Source organism: Hyperolius riggenbachi, chromosome 10 (assembly GCF_040937935.1).
Source record: "Hyperolius riggenbachi isolate aHypRig1 chromosome 10, aHypRig1.pri, whole genome shotgun sequence".
Taxonomy (NCBI): Eukaryota; Metazoa; Chordata; class Amphibia; order Anura; family Hyperoliidae; genus Hyperolius; species Hyperolius riggenbachi.
Window position 1 is genome coordinate 112,828,732 of NC_090655.1, and position 20,202 is coordinate 112,848,933.

At 46.3% G+C, this 20,202-nt stretch overlaps 1 protein-coding gene across 1 annotated transcript in view; it reads left to right on the top strand.

Moving 5' to 3' along the window:
- The window catches only part of CYP17A1 (cytochrome P450 family 17 subfamily A member 1), a 55,366-nt gene that overhangs the window by 25,218 nt on the left and 9,946 nt on the right, over window positions 1–20,202 (top strand). Inside the window, exons 5-6 of the mRNA XM_068257530.1 lie at window positions 9,031–9,243; window positions 17,071–17,240. Coding sequence (XP_068113631.1) covers window positions 9,031–9,243; window positions 17,071–17,240 — 383 coding nt within the window. The remainder of the gene's footprint in view (window positions 1–9,030; window positions 9,244–17,070; window positions 17,241–20,202) is intronic.

A 20,202-nucleotide genomic window follows, 5' to 3' on the forward strand; every position in this document is an offset into this window, starting at 1 on the left:
TCACGGTTTAGGGCTCCTAAAATGCCAGGGCAGTATAGGAACCCCACTAATGACCCCATTTTAGAAAGAAGACACCCCAAGGTATTCCGTTAGGAGTATGGCGAGTTCATAGAAGATGTTATTTTTTGTCGCAAGTTAGCGGAAATTGATTTTAATTGTTTTTTTTTTCACAAAGTGTCATTTTCCGCTAATTTGTGACAAAAAATAAAATCTTCTATGAACTTACCATACTCCTAACGGAATACCTTTGGGTGTCTTCTTTCTAGAATGGGGTCATTTGCGGGGTTCCTATACTGCCCTGGCATTTTAGTGGCCCTAAACCGTGAGGAGTAGTCTTGAAACCCAATGTCGCAAATGACCTGTGAAATCCTAAAGGTACACATTGGACTTTGGGCCCCTTAGTGCGCTTGGGGTGTAAAAAAGTGCCACACATGTGGTACCGCCGTACTCAAGAGAAGTAGTATAATGTGTGTTGGGGTGTATTTTTACACATACCCATGCTGGGTGGGAGAAATATCTCTATAAATGACAATTGTTTGATTTGTTTTACACACAATTGTCCATTTACAGAGAGACTTCTCCCACTCAGCATGGGTATGTGTAAAAATACACCCCAAAACACATTATACTACTTCTCCTGAGTACCGTGATACCACATGTGTGGCAGTTTTTTGCACCCTAACTGCGCTAAGAGGCCCAAAGTCCAATGAGTACCTTTAGGATTTCACAGGTCATTTTTGTTTCAAGACTACTCCTCACGGTTTAGGGCCCCTAAAATGCCAGGGCAGTATAGGAACCCCACTAATGACCCCATTTTAGAAAGAAGACACCCGAAGGTATTCTGTTAGGAGTATGGTGAGTTCATAGAAGATTTTATTTTTTTGTCACAAGTTAGCGGAAATTGATTTTAATTGTTTTTTTTCACAAAGTGTCATTTTCCGCTAACTTGTGACAAAAAATAAAATCTTCTATGAACTCACCATACTCCTAACGGAATACCTTTGGGTGTCTTTTTTCTAGAATGGGGTCATTTGTGGGGTTCCTATACTGCCCTGGCATTTTAGTGGCCCTAAACCATGAGGAGTAGTCCTTGAAACCAAATGTCGCAAAATGACCTGTGAAATCCTAAAGGTACTCATTGGACTTTGGGCCCCTTAGCGTACTTAGGGTGTAAAAAAGTGCCACACATGTGGTACCGCCGTACTCAGGAGAAGTAGTATAATGTGTTTTGGGGTGTATTTTTACACATACCCATGCTGGGTGGGAGAAATATCTCTGTAAATGACAATTGTTTGATTTTTTTACACACAATTGTCCATTTACAGAGAGATTTCTCCCACCCAGCATGGGTATGTGTAAAAATACACCCCAAAACACATTATACTACTTTTCCTGAGTACGGCGGTACCACATGTGTAGCACTTTTTTGCAGCCTAGGGTGCGCTAAGGGGCCCAACGTCCTATTCACAGGTCATTTTGAGGCATTTGTTTTCTAGACTACTCCTCACGGTTTAGGGCCCCTAAAATGCCAGGGCAGTATAGGAACCCCACAAGTTACCCCATTTTAGAAAGAAGACACCCCAAGGTATTCCGTTAGGTATATGGCGAGTTCATAGAAGATTTTATTTTTTGTCACAAGTTAGTGAAAAATGACACTTTGTGAAAAAAAAAAAAAAAAATCAATTTCCGCTAACTTTTGACAAAAAATAAAATCTTCTATGAACTTGTCATACACTAACAGAATACCTTGGGGTGTCTTTTTTTCTAAAATGGGGTCACTTGTGGGGTTCCTATACCGCCCTGGCATTTTAGGGGCCCAAAACCGTAAGTAGTCTGGAAACCAAATGTCTCAAAATGTCTGTTCATGGGTATAAGCATCTGCAAATTTGATGACAAGTGGTCTATGAGGGGGCAAATTTTGTGGAACCGGTCATAAGCAGGGTGGCCTTTTAGATGACAAGTTGTATTGGGCCTGATCTGATGGATAGGAGTGCTAGGGGGGTGACAGGAGGTGATTGATGGGTGTCTCAGGGGGTGGTTAGAGGGGAAAATAGATGCAATCAATGCACTGGGGAGGTGATTGGAAGAGGGTCTGAGGGGGAACTGACGGTTTGGCTGAGTGATCAGGAGCCCACACGGGGCAAATTAGGGCCTGATCTGATGGGTAGGAGTGCTAGGGGGTGACAGGAGGTGATTGATGGGTGTCTCAAGGTGTGATTAGAGGGGGGAATAGATGCAAGCAATGCACTGGCGAGGTGATCAGGGCTGGGGTCTGAGGGCGTTCTGAGGGTGTGGGCGGGTGATTGAGTGCCCTAGGGGCAGATAGGGGTCTAATCTGATAGGTAGCAGTGACAGGGGATGATTGATGGGTAATTAGTGGGTGTTTAGGGTAGAGAACAGATGTAAACACTGCACTTGGGAGGTGATCGGACGTCGGATCTGCGGGCGATCTATTGGTGTGGATGGGTGATCAGATTGCCCGCAAGGGGCAGGTTAGGGGCTGATTGATGGGTGATTAACAGGTGATTGACAGGTGATCAGTGGATTATTACAGGGAAGAACAGATGTAAATATTGCACTGGCGAATTGATAAGGGGGGGGTCTGAGGGCAATCTGAGCGTGTAGGCGGGTGATTGGGTGCCCGCAAGGGGCAGATTAGGGTCTGATCTGATGGGTAACAGTGACAGGTGGTGATAGGGGGTGATTGATGGGTGATTAATGGGTAATTAGTGGGTGTTTAGGGTAGAGAATAGATGTAAACACTGCACTTGGGAGGTGATCTGACGTCGGATCTGCGGGCGATCTATTGGTGTGGGTGGGTCATCAGATTGCCCGCAAGGGGCAGGTTAGGGGCTGATTGATGGGTGGCAGTGACTGGGGGTGATTGATGGGTGATTGATGGGTGATTGACAGGTGATTGACAGGTGATCAGGGGGATAGATGCATACAGTACACGGGGGGGGGGGGGGTCTGGGGAGAATCTGAGGGGTGGGGGGTGATCAGGAGGGAGCAGGGGGCAGTTTAGGGCATAAAAAAAAATAGCGTTGACAGATAGTGACAGGGAGTGATTGATGGGTGATTAGGGGGGTGATTGGGTGCAAACAGTGGTCTGGGGGGTGGGCAGGGGGGGGGGTCTGAGGGGTGCTGTGGGCGATCAGGGGGCAGGGGGGGGAAATCAGTGTGCCTGGGTGCAGACTAGGGTGGCTGCAGCCTGCCCTGGTGGTCCCTCGGACACTGGGACCACCAGGGCAGGAGGCAGCCTGTATAATACACTTTGTATACATTACAAAGTGTATTATACACTTTGTATGCGGCGATCCGGGTGCTAGTAACCCGCCGGCGCTTCCGAACGGCCGGCGGGTTACAGCGCGAGGTGGACGGAGCCAGTCCACGAATGACGCGATCGCGCCGCCCTTGCCCGTACAAGGACCGCCGCCTCTGTGCATGCGGCGGTCCTTGCGGGATCCACTTGCCGGCCGCCTCTGTGCAGTGGGTGGTCGGCAAGTGGTTAAACAATACTAGTTGTCTGGTGGCCCTGCTGGACTATTTGGATGCAGTAGTGTAACACTAGAAATGAGCATGCAGCTACTCTTGTCAGTTCCGACATTAATGTCGGAAACACCTGATCTGCTGCATGCTTGTTCAAGGGCTATGGCTAAAAGTATTGGGGGCAGAGGATCAGCAGGACAGCCAGGCAACTGGTATTGAACAAAAGGAAAAAAATAAAACATGGCAGACTCCCTACAGTTGTCCTTTAAATGGCATTGCATGGTGTGCCGTGGGCTTGCTCGAAATTTTGAGGCTCGTCTGTAAGTGAGAGGAATATGGAGGCTTCCATCACCACTCCCTTATAAATAATGCTAATTGCCTAAATATTTTGCTGAGCTTTTGGCTTTAGTTGTCAACAAGCATGTAGCCTGTGGAGGCACACCAACCTCCAAGCATCTGATCTGAGCAGAGCATCAGCAGAGAAGTCGGGCAATTGGCATTGTTTACTAGAGGAATGAAGATGGCAGCTTCTGTATTCTTCTCACTTCAGGTTCCCTGTAAGTAGTATATACTTGGTTGATAAAGGCACTTCTCCCCACCTGAGTTTTCTTACTGGGATTGTTTTCAAACCTTTTTTCAATAAAATATGTTTTAACCACTCTGCGACCGCCTAACGCCGATCGGCGGCCGCAGAGTGGCTCCCACAGGAACGCCTAACTCCGATCGGTGTCAAGAGCGGTGGGCGGGGACTAGCAGGGAACGTGTGCGCGCATGCGTGATCGTTCCCTGCTGAGACCAGCCTGCTAGCCCGCGACCGCGACTGGCAGGCTGTTAAAAAGTGCTTTTTTCCCCTTTGTACAGCGCTGCAATCTACTGCAGCGCTGTATTGGGGACAGCCCTGTCACTTGGCTGTCCCCTAGAGTGGCTCCGAATCTGATCCCTCTCATAGGGCCTGATTCACAAAGCGGTGCTAACAGTTAGCACGCTGGTGAAAAGCCCTTTATCATGCCTAAACTCAGTTTAGGCATGATAAGTTTAGGTGTGATAAGTTTAGGTGTGATAAGTTTAGGCATGATAAGTTTAGGTGTGATAAGTTTAGGCATGCTAAGTTTAAGCGCCAACTGCGTTAGCACCGCAGTGCACAGCTGATCAAAAGTTTTACGCTAGCAAAGACTGGTGCACTTTGTATAAAGTTTAATGGCGCTGCTTTGCGTGCGGGACTTTGCTAGCGATCTAAACTTATCTAAACTTAGCATGCCTAAACTTATCACACCTAAACTTATCACACCTAAACTTATCACGCCTAAACTGGCTTTTCACCAGCATGGTGCAATGGTTATCATGCCTAAAGTCTTTTAGGCATGCTAACTGGGTTAGCACCGCTTTGTGAATCGAGCCCATAGGGCCTGATTCACAAAGCGGTGCTAACAGTTAGCACGCTGGTGAAAAGCCCTTTATCACGCCTAAACTCAGTTTAGGCATGATAAGTTTAGGTGTGATAAGTTTAGGTGTGATAAGTTTAGGCATGATAAGTTTAGGTGTGATAAGTTTAGGCGTGATAAGTTTAAGCACCAACTGCGTTAGCACCGCAGTGCACAGCTGATCAAAAGTTTAGCGCTAGCAAAGTCTAGTGCACTTCGCATAGAGTTTAATGGCGCTGCTTTGCGTGCGGGACTTTGCACGCTATGTACACTTATCTAAACTTAGCATGCCTAAACTTATCACACCTAAACTTATCACGCCTAAACTGGCTTTTCACCAGCGTGGTGCAATGGTTATCACGCCTAAAATCTCTAACTGGGTCAGCACCGCTTTGTGAATCGAGCCCATAGTCTGATATCTATGAGAGGCAATCATGGTGATTGGGTCTCACTGGGAGAGAGAAATAAAAAAAATATTTTTATTCAAAGTTAAATAACATTAAAATTAATAAAAATAAATAAATAAAAATCGCAGCTGCAATCAGATGCCACCAACGGAAGGCTCTGTTGGTGGCAAAAAAAAAGAGGCAATTCATTCATTTGTGTGCTAAGTTGTATGGATGTGCAGCGAACTGTTAAAGCTGCAGAGTGCTGAATAGTAAAAAATGGCCTGGGCACTAAGGGGGGGGGGGGGGGGGGGTGTAAGCCTTTGGTCCTCAAGGAGTTAAAGAGGAACTTTAACCACGGATTGAACTTCTTCCCAACCAGTAGCTGATACTCCCTTTCCCACGAGAGATCTTTACCTTTTCTCCAGTGGGGGTCTGTATGGCTGATATTGTGTTGAAACCCCTCCCAGAGTGTGATGTCATGACCAAGAGCCTGACAGTTTGCTGTCTGTGAACCTCGTTGGAGTCGCTGCGTTACGGGTAATAACAGCTTTTTCCAATTGCCAAGCAAGCCATATCTCTCTCTTTGCATAGAATAGAACTCTCCATAAACGAACTTTCTGTACAGATCAACTGGCAGAGCTAAAGAGGTCAGAACGTAAGATCGGGGAGAGGAAAGATTTTACAATGGGCAAACACTGACTAAATAATCTATAAATGAATATTGTAAAAAATCTGTAAATGTTAATAATTATGTTATTGTCACTACAGTTCCTCTTTAAGACCCCCCAGAAAGAAAATACTCAAAATAAATATTATTTTGTACATAAGATGAAAAATGATCTCATGGGATAAGTTACTTGCATCAGGGCAACAGTATAGTATTCTGCCATGTTCTGGGATTATTATATGTTAACAATATAGAGACAATGGGCAAAAATTGCCCGTGGCGGTAGTTCCTGAATACTTGACCATCTTACCCACATAAAAAATAGTGGGTGGGGCAAACCCCTGCACTATAATATTTCCACAAAGGCTATCATTCATAAAGGACCAGTCGGTAGTGCGGGAAAACACCGTTCTTCTCCGCAAGCGGCACTTAAGACTTCTGGGTGGTCATTCATAAAGAAGTTGCCTGTTGCGATACAAGTGCGGAGGTTTTCTGGAGGAAGCTGGCGGTAGCGTGGCGGAAGACATGCGGAAACATAAAAGCTGCCCGATTCCCTCCGTGCGCTCCTCTGTCTGATGCTGCTTGGGAGGTCGGTCCCATTCATTTACAAGTAATCAGCCCGCCTATCGCTACTGTCGAGCAAGCGGTATTTTCCTTCCGCATACCGCTTGCTCTAATCTTTATGAATGGACGTGTTTGTTACTTTTTCTAGATTAATCTAGAAAAACTCCGCACAAGGCGGAAATGTATCGCTCTTCACGGGAATGTCAGCTTTTCATGCGGAAAGAGTCTTTATGAATGGGGATTTTGCTCAGGGTTCGGTAAAGTCAGCGGTATTAAGCATTTCCGCATGCGGAAATGCTTTATGAATGATAGCCAAAGTATCTGAACACATACGGGTTACCAGCCGCCTTAATGTATCAAGTATCAAAATGTATTAGTCAATCAAGAACATACATAATCTCTAATAATACACATATGAAAAAGAGCAATCATGATTCAAAAATTTAAAATTGCGTATGCAAAAACTAATATAGCCATCAAGACAGCACTGATAATTCATGACCCGGTTCAATATTGCATATGGACAATCCCACACTTGCATAATTCAAGCATCCCGCGCATTCATACTGGTGCCATATAAATAGTAAGTAATTATAGTGGGGGCCTCCTTCAAGACTTTTGCCAGTCCAGCAAAATCCATGCAACGACCACTGTTAATGGAGTTGGATAATCCCCTTACATAATGTCCACAGTTTTGGGGCTAATGTGCTGGATATCCCTAGAACTGTTGTTAATCATATATCCATAATAGGGAAAAAAAGGATGGATCTCACCACAGGCAGGCAGTTACTGATGTCCACTTAGTTTGACGTGCATCACAATTCCATTCAGCGCTGAAAGGTAGCAACAATGGGTATTGAGCCATTCTATTCATCCGCTCCGCCTAGCGATCAGGTCACCTCTGCTTGGATACAGTCCGGTTACACTCCGGTTAGCTGCTTTCTCCAGTGAGGCTAACAGCGGGAAGCAAGACGCCAAACGCGCATCAGCGCGGAAGCGTGGCCGAGAACTCAGGCTGCGTGGCTCCGCCCACCGACGTTTCGCGTCATGTGTGACGCTTCATCAGGGTGTGGCCTTGGCATACAACAAGGTGATTTAAAAACAGTCTGAAGGCCCGCCCCATCTCCATACTAATAGCGTAACTTATACTGCAGCGGGCTATTAGACAGGCGAACGGCTGTCCGTGCATGTGTCAGTCTCCAGTCACCATTTATATAAACCAGACATAGTTACCAAATTACTTGTGATACAGCGGGCTACTGAATAGGCTGGCAGCCATACGTACACATATCAATGTTTGGTTGGCATTTACACAGGTCAGGCAGAATCATGAATGGAATTGTGATGCACGTCAAACTAAGTGGACATCAGTAACTGCCTGCCTGTGGTGAGATCCACCCTTTTTTTTCCCTATTATGGATATATGATTAACAACAGTTCTAGGGATATCCAGCACATTAGCCCCAAAACTGTGGACATTAAGTAAGGGGATTATCCAACTCCATTAACAGTGGTCGTTGCATGGATTTTGCTGGACTGGATAAAGTTTTGAAGAGGGCCCCCACTATAATTACTTACTATTTATATGGCACCAGTATGAATGCGCGGGATGCTTGAATTATGCAAGTGTGGGATTGTCCATATGCAATATTGAACCGGGTCATGAATTATCAGTGCTGTCTTGATGGCTATATTAGTTTTTGCATACGCAATTTTAAATTTTTCAATCATGATTGCTCTTTTTCATATGTGTATTATTAGAGATTATGTATGTTTTTGATTGACTAATAAATTTTGATACTTGATACATTAAGGCGGCTGGTAACCCGTATGTGTTCAGATACTTTGTGGAATTATTATATGTTACTATGTTACACTGTTATATAAAATAGTATTAGAAGAAACCTAATGGCCCATACTCACGGGCAACTTTTTGTGCCTGTCGCCAGCACACGTGAGCGTGTGGGCGACAGGCCGGCGACAGCTCCTCGCCAGGTCCCTCCGCGTACACACGTCGAAGAGGGACCAGCGGCGTGACGGAAGCTGTCGCCGACGTTCCTCCTCCCCCCGCCGGAAGCTCCGTATACCTCAATGGAGGTTGCTGTCGCTAGTCCGCGTACTCACGCGGACTAGCGACAGTTGCGGCGGAGTTGCGGCGGCGACTGTCGCCAGGCGATTGAGCAGTTCAATCGCCTGGCGACATCAACGACGGGCGACAGTTCGGGGTGCGCGCCCGTGCAACGGCGCATACTCACGGGCGACCTGTCGCCGCAACACGCGCGCCACGCGTGTTGCAGCGACAATTGTAGCCCGTGAGTATGGGCCATTAGAGAGTTGCTACCTAGGTCATTACATTACTATCACACTAATTTCTCATGTATACTGTGCAACACAGGATTGTTTGTTGTTAGGTGTATTGTTTGTTAGGTGTACCCAATAGCAGGAGTAAAGGTAGATTTGTGTTTGTGTTGTAAAATGTCTCTATATATATATTCTGTAGGACGCCTTCTGCAGTGAAACTGTCAGTGACTTGATGGATGCTCTTCTGAAAGCAAAACTCAGCCTGGAAAACAACAACAGCAACACATCACAGGAAGTGGGTCTGACAGATGATCACATCCTCATGACCGTAGGGGATATATTTGGAGCAGGCGTGGAGACCACATCTACAGTGCTGAAGTGGGCCATTGCCTATTTACTACACTATCCAGAGGTGGGATAATAGACTGTGTGCACTGCAAATGCACTTTGCCCAATAAAATGTGGTTTAGCTTACTTTACAGTAACCCTAAATTATACTTCAGAAATGTGGACTGTTATGATGATAATAAATACATAATCAGAGGTCTCCTATACTGAAAACTGAAGTTGTATGGATATGTTCATACACACATCTGCAGAAACCACACAGGTATTTTCCAACGCATTTATCTGGGCAACATGTGCATTTGGGCTGGTTGTTCTAATGCAAATTTGCAACTCGAAAAAATGCAAGATGAACCAAGTATGAACCCTACCTAAAAGTGTTATGGGTAAAAACAAAGTTCACACTGGCATGAACAGAAAATGATCCATGTAAAAACTGTTAAAAGGCTCATTTTTCCACCCGTGACTGTTACCCCCCTTTTACACTTAATCAGTTGGTGTGTGTTAGTAGACGTTAGTACGTGTTGGTATGCGTTTTTTCCATAGAAGTGCATTGTGAAAAAGATTTCAGTAAAAACGCGTTAGGGACTGTTTCCACTACACGCAGATTGGATGTAGAAAAACGGACTCTAATGAATGTCCCATAGGCATTCATTGGAGTCAGTTTTTCTGCATCCAATCTGCATGTAGTGGAAACGGGCCCTTAAGTGTGAAAGGTGCCATAGGAAAACATGGGAATTACTTTAAAAATCATTTTTCTTACAGTTACAACTGAGACCAACTGATTATGGGCCCATTTCCACTAGGTGCGGTGCGGTGCGATGCGGCTACATAGTCGCATCGCACCGCGTGTGTGCTGAAACACATGCACGGCAATGGAAGAGTTTCCACTGCGTGCAAGCTGTGCGGAGCGGTGCGGTGCGATCCGAGAATCTGCAGCATGCTGCAGATTATCGCACGCCCGCATCCGCCCGCAGCCGCGTCCCATCTCTACAATACACTTCCGCATCGGTGGGTGCGGAAGTGACATGGCCAGCAGCGGTAGTGATGCGAAGCGGCTACGTAGCCGCATTCGCATCACTCTGCAGTGGAAACCCGCCCTATGTGTAAACGTGGCCTTTGCTTGCGGTCAATGTGAAGCAACCGTCGGTCTGAAAAAATATGAGCAGACCCAAACTTGCGGTCTGTTTGGCAGAACGTGCCGAACGGATACATTCGAATGGACCAATATGAACGGATCGACTGGTTAACAGTGGATCCATTGCATCTGTTCTTGTCCAATCCGTTATGGTCCACTAAACCTTCTGTTTTTAGGCCAATGTGAACCGGGTGACTAATAGGCTTTATCTTTCTCTGAGGAGCCACAATATCTTTACCACACTTCAGCAAAACATGGACTTTCTTGGACTTACAAAGCTTGTTTAACTTTTAGGCTGGTTTCACACATGGTAGTGTGATAGTTCAGCAGCAGGAGAGCCCTGGGAAGGACAATGGCACCTCACCATTGCCCCTTGCACATTACCCTGCGGCAGACTGTGCCGACAGGGTAATATGTATACAGAGCCGGATTAAGTCCGAATGGGTCCCTAAGCGGACTTAGAGATTGGGCAGCCCCCCGACATGCAGCCAACCAAGGAGCCAGCAATTAACTTTCTATCAGCCGCTCGCTCGCTGGAGCCCCTCTGTGCTGTAACTCCTCTCTGCACTCTGCAGCAGCATGTCATCCAGCCCAGACGACTGAACGAGTAAGCAGCGCCCGTTACTATGGTGATGGGGCCGTGTACCAGCCCGCTCACTACAGCCCAGCCTGTGCAGTCAGCGTGCGTCACGTCAGCAGTGTACTCAACCTGCCTGACACTGCTGACATCATCAGTCTACGCCTGATTGCACAGGCTGGGCTGGAGTGAGCGGGGCTGGCACGTGGCCCCATCACCATAGAAACAGGCACTGCTTGCCCGCTCATTTGTCTGGGCTGGATGACATGCTGCTGCAGAGTCAACAGAGTGCAGAGAAGAGTTGTGGCATGGAGGAGCTCCAGCCATTGAAGGGCTGATAGAAAGTAAGATTCTGGCTCCTTGGTTGGCTGATGGGGCCCTTAGACTCTGACTGGGGCCCAAAACTACTGCTTTGTTTGCCTGGTTGGTAGTCCAGCCCTGTATATATAGCTCCACCCCCTGAACAAGGACATGCTCCCTGCTGGAAAGAAAGTATGTCACGTTTTTTTAGCCAATCAACACCGTCACTATTTAGATTGCTGCGGTGCCATAGAAGCAAAAGTCTGCCGCACGGTACAGCTCAGCAATGCACAGCCCCGGGCCACCCATGAGGCGTGGTGAGGCCGGTTCCTCAGGCAGCAGAAGTGGGGGTCGGAGGCTTCCTGCCGTGAGGGAGGGGGGGCGCCGATCTGAAGGGGGTAGCAGCCTGGAAGGGGGAGCAGCGTGCACAGGGGTGGGGAGAGGGAGGTCAGACCCCTGACCAAAGTGCAGTGTGCGGCATTGCAGGAAGTGACGTGAGCGGTGGAACACAACAGTGGATCCAGGAAGTAGGTGAGTCTGCTCTCCCTGCTGCCTGGCTGACGGTTATTACTGTGCAAATAACTGGAGGCAGAGCACAGACGGGGAGCCCAAGGTGAGGGGGGGACGGCCCCCCTCCCCCTTCCTGGCTGCTACCCCCTCCAGGCTACCTGTATTGGGGGTAATTATACTACCTATTGGGGGGGCGGCCTCCTCATAAGTTTGCCTCAGACGGCAAAAAATCTAGAACCGATCCTGGCAAATTAATGCACTGCAGAGTCTGCATCGCCTTTGTGTCATTGGAACTACTTCTGCCGCATTGCGTCACACTGCAGGTAGTGTGGCTAGTCTCATAGAGACTAATAGCCACTGTGAAGGGGGAGCGAGCGTACTGCAACATGATGCTGTATGTGTGAAAGTAGCCTATGGTGGAGTTCTAAGCTAATATTGCATCATCATGTTTGTAATCCACAAAATATAGCTCTAAACATAATAAATCCACAGTAAACTAAAAACCAAAAAGCATTCCTTTTTAAAGGGGTCGGCCTTACTGCGGCTGCGCGAAGCACCGCTGTCAATCACGGCCACGTGGGCCGCGGCGACCTGCGCAGGCACAGAACTACTGCGCCTGCGCAGTTCGCCATGGCCCACGTGGCCATGATTGACAGCGGCGTTTCGCAGAGCCGCAGTAAGGCCGACCCCGTGGTCGGCCTGAAAAACGAGAATGGAGACCGGGACAGTGACGGGAGCAGAGCGGTCGGCGTGGGACAGTCGGCTGCAAGGGGCTGGAGAGAGTCCCAGGTGAGTAAAGTGAGTAGGATATGGAGGCTGATATATTTGTTTAATTTTAAACAATACTAGTTGCATGGCTGTCCTGCTGGTCCTCTGCCGCTTAAAAAATGTAGCCTTAGACCCTGAACAAGCATGCAGATCAGATGTTTCTGACAAAAATCTGCCAAAATTAGCTGCATCTTCCCCACTCAAGCGCTTGTCTTTCATACAGCATCATAGTCTGTGGGTCTTTGCTAGTTCCAGCCGGTCATAGCTTCCATCCACCAACAGTGGGCAGTGCATGCACAAAACAGCTTGTATGAATCTATGGGAGCTCTTACTGGCTGGAAACATTGAAATTTTAGTCAAAGCTTCAATATGGCAGGTAGAGATGGCCCGAACGGTTCGCATGCGAACGCGAACATGCGAACTTCGGTGGTTCGAGAGTTCGACCCGCCCCCTATACTACATCATTAGGTTCAACTTTGACCCTCTACATCACAGTCAGCAGACACATGGTAGTCAATCAGGCTACACTCCCTCCTGGAGCCCCCCACCCCCTTATAAAAGGCAGGCAGTGTTGGCCATTTCACTCACTCGTGTGGCTGCAATAATTAGAGAAGGGAGAGCTTGCTGCAGAGAGACATAGGGAAAGCTTAGTTAGGCTCTTGTTAGGCTTGTTAGCTTGGTCCTTGCTGATACTTATTGCTAAAAAGCAGCCCTCAACAGCTCTTTTGAGAGCAAATGTTGTTCTTGTGATCTATTTTTGTTGTTGTTGTTTGTGTCCCATAGACACTTGTTGCATATACAGCCCTCAATTCACAAATCTAATTTCTATAAGATACACATAATTGATCCTTTTTAGAAGTATATTAAAATATAACTTTTATTGATTTATATAAAATCACTTATTATTTTTGTTTTGTTTTTAATTTTGCAATTACACACCCATAACAGAGTAGGGTTAATAGTACCATAAGGAGCATATATGTCCACAAAAGGATTTTATAGCAATGCTCAACCCTATACTCTGACTAGTTTGCTGTTAACTTGCTACATATAAGATAATACCCCCCACCAATCCAACATGTTTCAACTCCCTAATTGGAGTCGTCGTCGTCAGGGAAAAGTGCCTAAGTGTAAAGGTTGCTAGTGCATTAAGAGAAAGTTAAAGCATTATATATACATCTAGTATGAAAAACAACAAACGAGAGCAATGTGCTCTCTTGCTCTGACAGCATTGGGACAATGCTGTCAGAGCAAGAGAGCACATTGCTCTCATTTGTTGTTTTTCATACTAGATGTATATATAATGCTTTAACTTTCTTTTAATGCACTAGCAACCTTTACACTTAAGCACTTTTCTCTGACAACGACTCCAATTAGGGAGTTGAAACATGTTGGATTGGTGGGGGGTATTATCTTATATGTAGCAAGTTAACAGCAAACTAGTCAGAGTATAGGGTTGAGCATTGCTATAAAATCCTGTTGTGGACATATATGCTCCTTATAGTACTATTAACCCTACTCTGTTATGGGTGTGTAATTGCAAAATTAAAAACAACAAAAAAATAATAAGTGATTTTATATAAATCAATAAAAGTTATATTTTAATATATTTCTAAAAAGGATCAATTATGTGTATCGCATATACAGCCCTGTCAGTCAGTCGCAGCTGGCCCTTGGCTCCTTGGTAATTCCTACTGCGCCACTGCCAGGCCCAGCACATTCAGTGACTACCTGTTCACGGTACCTGTGTGTGTGACAGCTGCTTATTTGTAATGCCAATCCCTGCATACCTGTTCAGTGCACCTACGTACTTCACCGCACTCAGTGTTATATACTAGTCACTGCACCTGTTCCCGGTACCTGTGTGTGTGACAGCTGCACATTTGTAATACCAATCCCTGCATACCTGTTCAGTGCACCTACCTACGTGACCGCACTCAGTGTTATATACCAGTCACTGCACCTGTTCACGGTAACTGTGTGTGTGACAGCTGCACGTTAGTAATACTAGTCATTGCATAATTGTTCACAGTACCTGTGTGACCGCACGCTGTTTAATATACCAGTCCGTGCATACCTGTTAACAGCACGTGTGAGACAGCTGCACATTGTATTGTAATACCAGTCACTGCATACCTTTCAATGCACCTGTGTGACTGCACATTGTATTAGTCAAGTCAGTGCATACCTTTCACTTCATCCCCCCCGACATGGACAAAACATCAGGCAAAGGCAGACCCAGAGGCAGGCCACCCGGCAGGTCTGTTCGAGGTCGTGCTGACGTGATTTTGTGTGGCCCTGGACCAAAGTATAGTGCTCAGAAGAAGGCACGTCCCATCAACTCCCAAGATTGTCAGAACGTGGTTGACTATTTAACACAGAACACCTCATCTTCCGCAGCCACCAGCGCTACTACAAGCACCACATCCGCTACATTTAACACTTCGCAGGAGTTATTTGGTGGGGAATTAACTGATTCACAGCCATTATTGTTACAACAAGATGAAGGCGTTAAGCAAGTTACACCACCTCATATGTCTGAGCTAGGCGACACTATGGACGTAAGGTGTGAGGAGGAGGATGATGAAGTGCAGTTTAATAGAATATTAAAAATGCACACTCACATGTCCATGGAATAATACAGCGCATAGAGTTTTTTATAAATGGGCTCTCCCCCATGCGGAGGCCGCCAGGCTGGGCTTGAAGTAGAACCGAACTCCCAAATTCCTCATCCCCCTCAGCGTTCGTCCACCACGCTGGATCACTTCCTCATCAGTAACCCCGCCCCACCCCATGGGCTGTATTATTGTATGGACATGTAAGTGTGCATTTTTAATATTTCATTAAACTGCTGAACGGTTTTACGCTATGAGAAGCCATGTGCTTTTATTTTGAGGTGCTTGCTTAGTGAAGGAGGTGCATACAATTCAAGCTGTGGATCGTTTGAGGCTGGGGATTGCCTGAGACTATCCCAAGGCGCAATAGACCCATCTAACTGAGGGTCCGTGGATAAGGGTGAGTGCCCAGTCTTGAGGGTGTGGTGGAGGTGTATAGTACACAGACGCCTATGCAACATTGAATGCCCATTGTCTAACTTGAAGAAATATATTGGACTTGGTGGATAAGTCTGTATGGACAATTGATCCATGTGTATGGTAGCAAGGACTCACTTAAAGCAGTAGCGCGATCTTGTTTCTACCAGTTGCTTGGCTAACCTGCGGATCCTCTGCCTCTAATACTTTTAGCCATAGACCCTGAACAAGCCTGCAGCAGATCAGGCGTTTCTGACAATTTTGTCAGATCTGACAAGATTAGCTGCATGCATGTTTCAGGTGTGTGATGCAAACACTACTGCAGCCAAGGAGATTAGCAGGACTGTCAGGCAACTGGTACTATTTAAAAGGAAATAAATATAGCAGACTCCATATTCTTCTCACTTCAGGTCCCTTTTAAGGCAAGTCTCTAAGAGTTATGCCCATCTGAAGAAGCAGGCAGTGACTCGCAAAACACATTGTTTTAATGCATTCTAATTAAAATTGGTTCCTTAAAGTGGACCTGAAACCATAGTGTCCTCTCTGCTCTAAAAGATATGCAACAGCATAATAACCTTTAAAGGAAAAAAAATTGTTACAAATCCTGCAATAAATCAGCACCGTTTCTACTTCCTGCTTTCATAGAAGCAGACATATTGATAACATCTTGTGCTTTCAAATGAACTTATCTGCCGTGGCAATCAGGTGACAGAGGGGAGAGATCAAATTACAACTTGTGCTTAGACACAAAGGAGGGGGAACTAGACAGGCTAAACTCTCTAAATACACACAGGGTGCATTTCTCTGTTTTCCTTCTGTCCTGTGCAAGAGTTCAAGTATACTTTAAATAGTGTCATTCACTTGAAGGAACGTGGCATTTTGCCTACTGTCCTCATCTGTCACCCAGGCCACTTCCTTTCCCACTGCAAACCCTGGTTATGGTACTTTAGACAGCTGCTGGGCTTATGTTGAAGCCACATTATACTGACTATTGGCTACAATTCTGAATTTATTTTACAAACAGCCATTAGATGTGGATTATATGGAACATCAGCAGCATTAAAGGATTCCTGAACAGATGGCATGGGTATGCATTTAAGCATACCCAGGAATACTTGGTAATACCCCCTCACTTACCGCTTGTGTTGTAAAGTTCTCTGCCCCTCCCAGCCGGTGTAAATTACACTGGGGCCAGCGACTCTCAGCAAATTCACGCTGTGACCCCGGAAGCTACTCTGTGCACTGAGCACAATGAGGTGTTGCTCATGCACGGATAGGCTTAGAGGAGGATGATGGAAGCCGCATGCGCAGACCGCTTGACCCGACTTCCACTCCCGGGTCACAGTGTGACTTTGCTGAGAATCGCCGGCCCCAATGCAATTTACACTGGCCAGACTGGGTGGAGAACGCTTTACAAAACGGGCAGGTAAGTGAGAGGGTATTACCAAGTATTCGTGGGTATGCTTAAATACATACCCACACCGTCTGCTCAGAGACCCTTTAACTGAATTTTGCTATCTGGAATAGCAGGTGAATTATTGTACTTTATTTGCTGATCCATTTCAACAGGTCCAGAGAAGGATCCAGGAGGAGCTGGATGCAAAGGTTGGGCTTAGCAGATATCCTCTGCTCAGCGACAGGAAGATCCTACATTACACAGAGGCCACTATCTCTGAGGTTCTGCGCATTCGCCCCGTGTCGCCACTGCTTATTCCACACGTGGCTTTCAAAGATTCAAGGTGGGATTTCATGTTCTTTTCCAAGTAAAAAAAATCTGGAATTTCATCCTTTGTGTTGTGTAAGCATGGAGGTGGGGGGACAAGGAGAGGAACATGCAACACCCAGAGTATGTAGATACAGCGTGAGCATATCTCTATGTAAGTTTGCCTCGGCCAAGTTTAACTTTTAAATTACTGTAGGTCAACCCAGACTGCATTTCTTTAATACATTAAGGAAAATTGGATGGACATTGTTGACAAGACGTGTTCAAGCGCTCATCATTACCAATGTATAGCTATCACGCTTGGTTCAAGGCGTATACACTGAGGCTCAGATTAATCGTAGTCAAAACGTAAACTAGGGTCATACACGTGAGATCAGATGGCTACGGTACAAAAGGCTGAGACAAAGGCTAGGTCGATAACAGGCTAGGGTCATACATGAGATATTAGATGGCTGCAGTACAATAGGCTGAGACTAAGGCTAGGTCAATAACAGGCTAGGGTCATACACGAGATATCAGATGGCTGCGGTACAATAGGCTGAGACTAAGGCTAGGTCGATAACAGGCTAGGGTCATACACGAGATATCAGATGGCTGCGGTACAATAGGCTGAGACTAAGGCTAGGTCGATAACAGGCTAGGGTCATACACGAGTGATCAGATGGCTGATGTACACAGGACTAGGCAAGAGAGTGGTCAGTAAAGCTATGGTCAAAACTAAAGTCAGTCAGGCAGTCGCATTAATATACAATAATTGAGTAGTGAAGTCGCATTGAAATACAATAACAAGTTTTTTCACAGAGTGACAAAGTGCCCAGCAGGCCAGATTACTGATTGCTATCACAGCAAGGACTGAATGAGAGACAGGGATTTAAATACCCTAAAGCCCGCCCAAGCCGGCCCCAATGCTTCACCAATCAAAGTGTCAGCTGACACTAAATCCTGCTTCGTCCCAGTGTGTAGGACGATCGTCTGCTGGCAGACGCCCGCCCACTGATGAGAGCAGGAACTCCCCTAGCGTCCTGGCTGCTATGGATGTCAGGGGGCGGGGCCGGAGGAGGTACGCTGTCCTGAAGAGGAAGTGCCAGGACGCACGCGTGAGTCTGGTGAGAACGGGGCATCGCTGGAGCCAACAGGTGAGTTCCTTACAACAGCTTCTGAAATAATACTGGATAATTCATCCATTGACCATGTAGAGCCAGATGGGATTCTTACTTGATATCCCCTAACTGGATTACTGGTCTGTAAAATCATAAGAAACACAACCAGAGACTTCAGAGTTCCAGCAGATTCCTGTTGCCATGAGCCTACAGTGACTTATTATTACTGTCTGATGCAGTACAGATCCAGTGCATTGCTGCTAACCCTACCTGCTGAGGGTTTAGAAGTGAGCAGAAATAGGCATCCTATAAAAATAAAGTGCTGAAAAAATACAGTAAAGAACAGGGCAAATTATCCTAGCCCTGGGCAGGAGTCACTAGCAGTCCTCCAGTGTCTGTCAGTGGCTAGTGAGTGCACTCAAAGTTGGAGACACACTGTGGGTGTGTGGGGCATTAGATAACATGCGGCATGGGATGAGGCCTTTGAATCTTGGAACACACACACTCTCTCTTTCTCTCTCTCTCTATAACATTTTTTTGTATTTGCTAACAAACTATGAATCTACTTAAGAGTACCCCAGAGATGCTCAATAGGTTTAGGTCTGGAGAGATGCATGGACAGCACCTTTAACCCCAGTCTCTTTACTAAGGCAGTGGTCATCTTGGAGGTATGTTTGGGGTCATAATGTTAAAAATACTGCTCTGAAACCCAGTTTCTGAAGTGAGTGGGATCATGCTCACATGTTGGCATTCATGGGTCACTCAATGAACCGCAGTTCCCCAGAAACCATGACACTCCCACCGCCATGCTTGACTGAAGCACACTTTTTTTTTGTACTCCTCACCTGGGTGCCCCCATACATGCTTGACACCATCTGAATCAAATAAATTCATCTTAGTCTCATCATACCACAGGACATGGTTCCAGAAATCCATGCCCTTAGTCTGCTTGTCTTCAGCAAACTGTTTGTGGCCTTTCTTGTGCATATCCTTAGAAGAGGCTTCCTTCACGGTTGACAATCATGCAGGCCAATGTGATGCAGTGAGTGGTATTTGGTCAGGCTGATCCCCACAGCAATGTTCCCAGCACTCATATGACAATTTGTAAAATATATGATGACGCTGAGCATGTGCGCTCAACCCCTTTGATTGACCATGGCGAGGCCTGTTCTAAGTGGAACCTGTCCTATGGTCTTTGCCACCATGCTGCAGCTCAGTTTCAGGGTGTTGGCAATAGTCTTATAGCCTTGACCATCTTTATGTAGAACAACAATGAACTGAACTAAGAGGGATATGGAGGCTGCCATATTTATTTCCTTTTATACAATACCAGTAGCCTGGCAGTCTTACTCACACACCTAAAATAAGCATGCAGCTAGTCCAGTCAGACTTCAGTCAGAAAAACCTGATTGATATGCATGTTCAGGGCCTATGTCTAAAAGGATTGGAAGCAGAGAATCAGCAGGACAGCCAGACAATTTCTTTGTTTAAAAGGAAATAAATATTGCAGTCTCTCTCCTTATCCCTCTCAGTCCAGGTGTGCTTTAAGATCCTTAAATATTACTCTGCCATGAGGTGACGTTAGCCTCCTCCGCAGAAGGTTTAGCATGTGCACAGTGGCCTTGATGCATCAGTGAGAGATCTAGACTGTGTGTTCATCTTGTCCGAGCTTAGGCCAACGCCATTGTTTCCATCCTTACCCCTCCTGCTCTGTTGTGCCTTGCATTATTTTCTCTTTGACCCCCTCCATAGCAACAGGATGTGTAGCTAGCTTACAGGCAAGGGACGTGTCTGTACTGCACTCAGCCCTAAACTGCTGCCCGAGGGATAGAGTTCCCAACCATGTACACACAATACTAAAGTGACATTTTTGGGGGG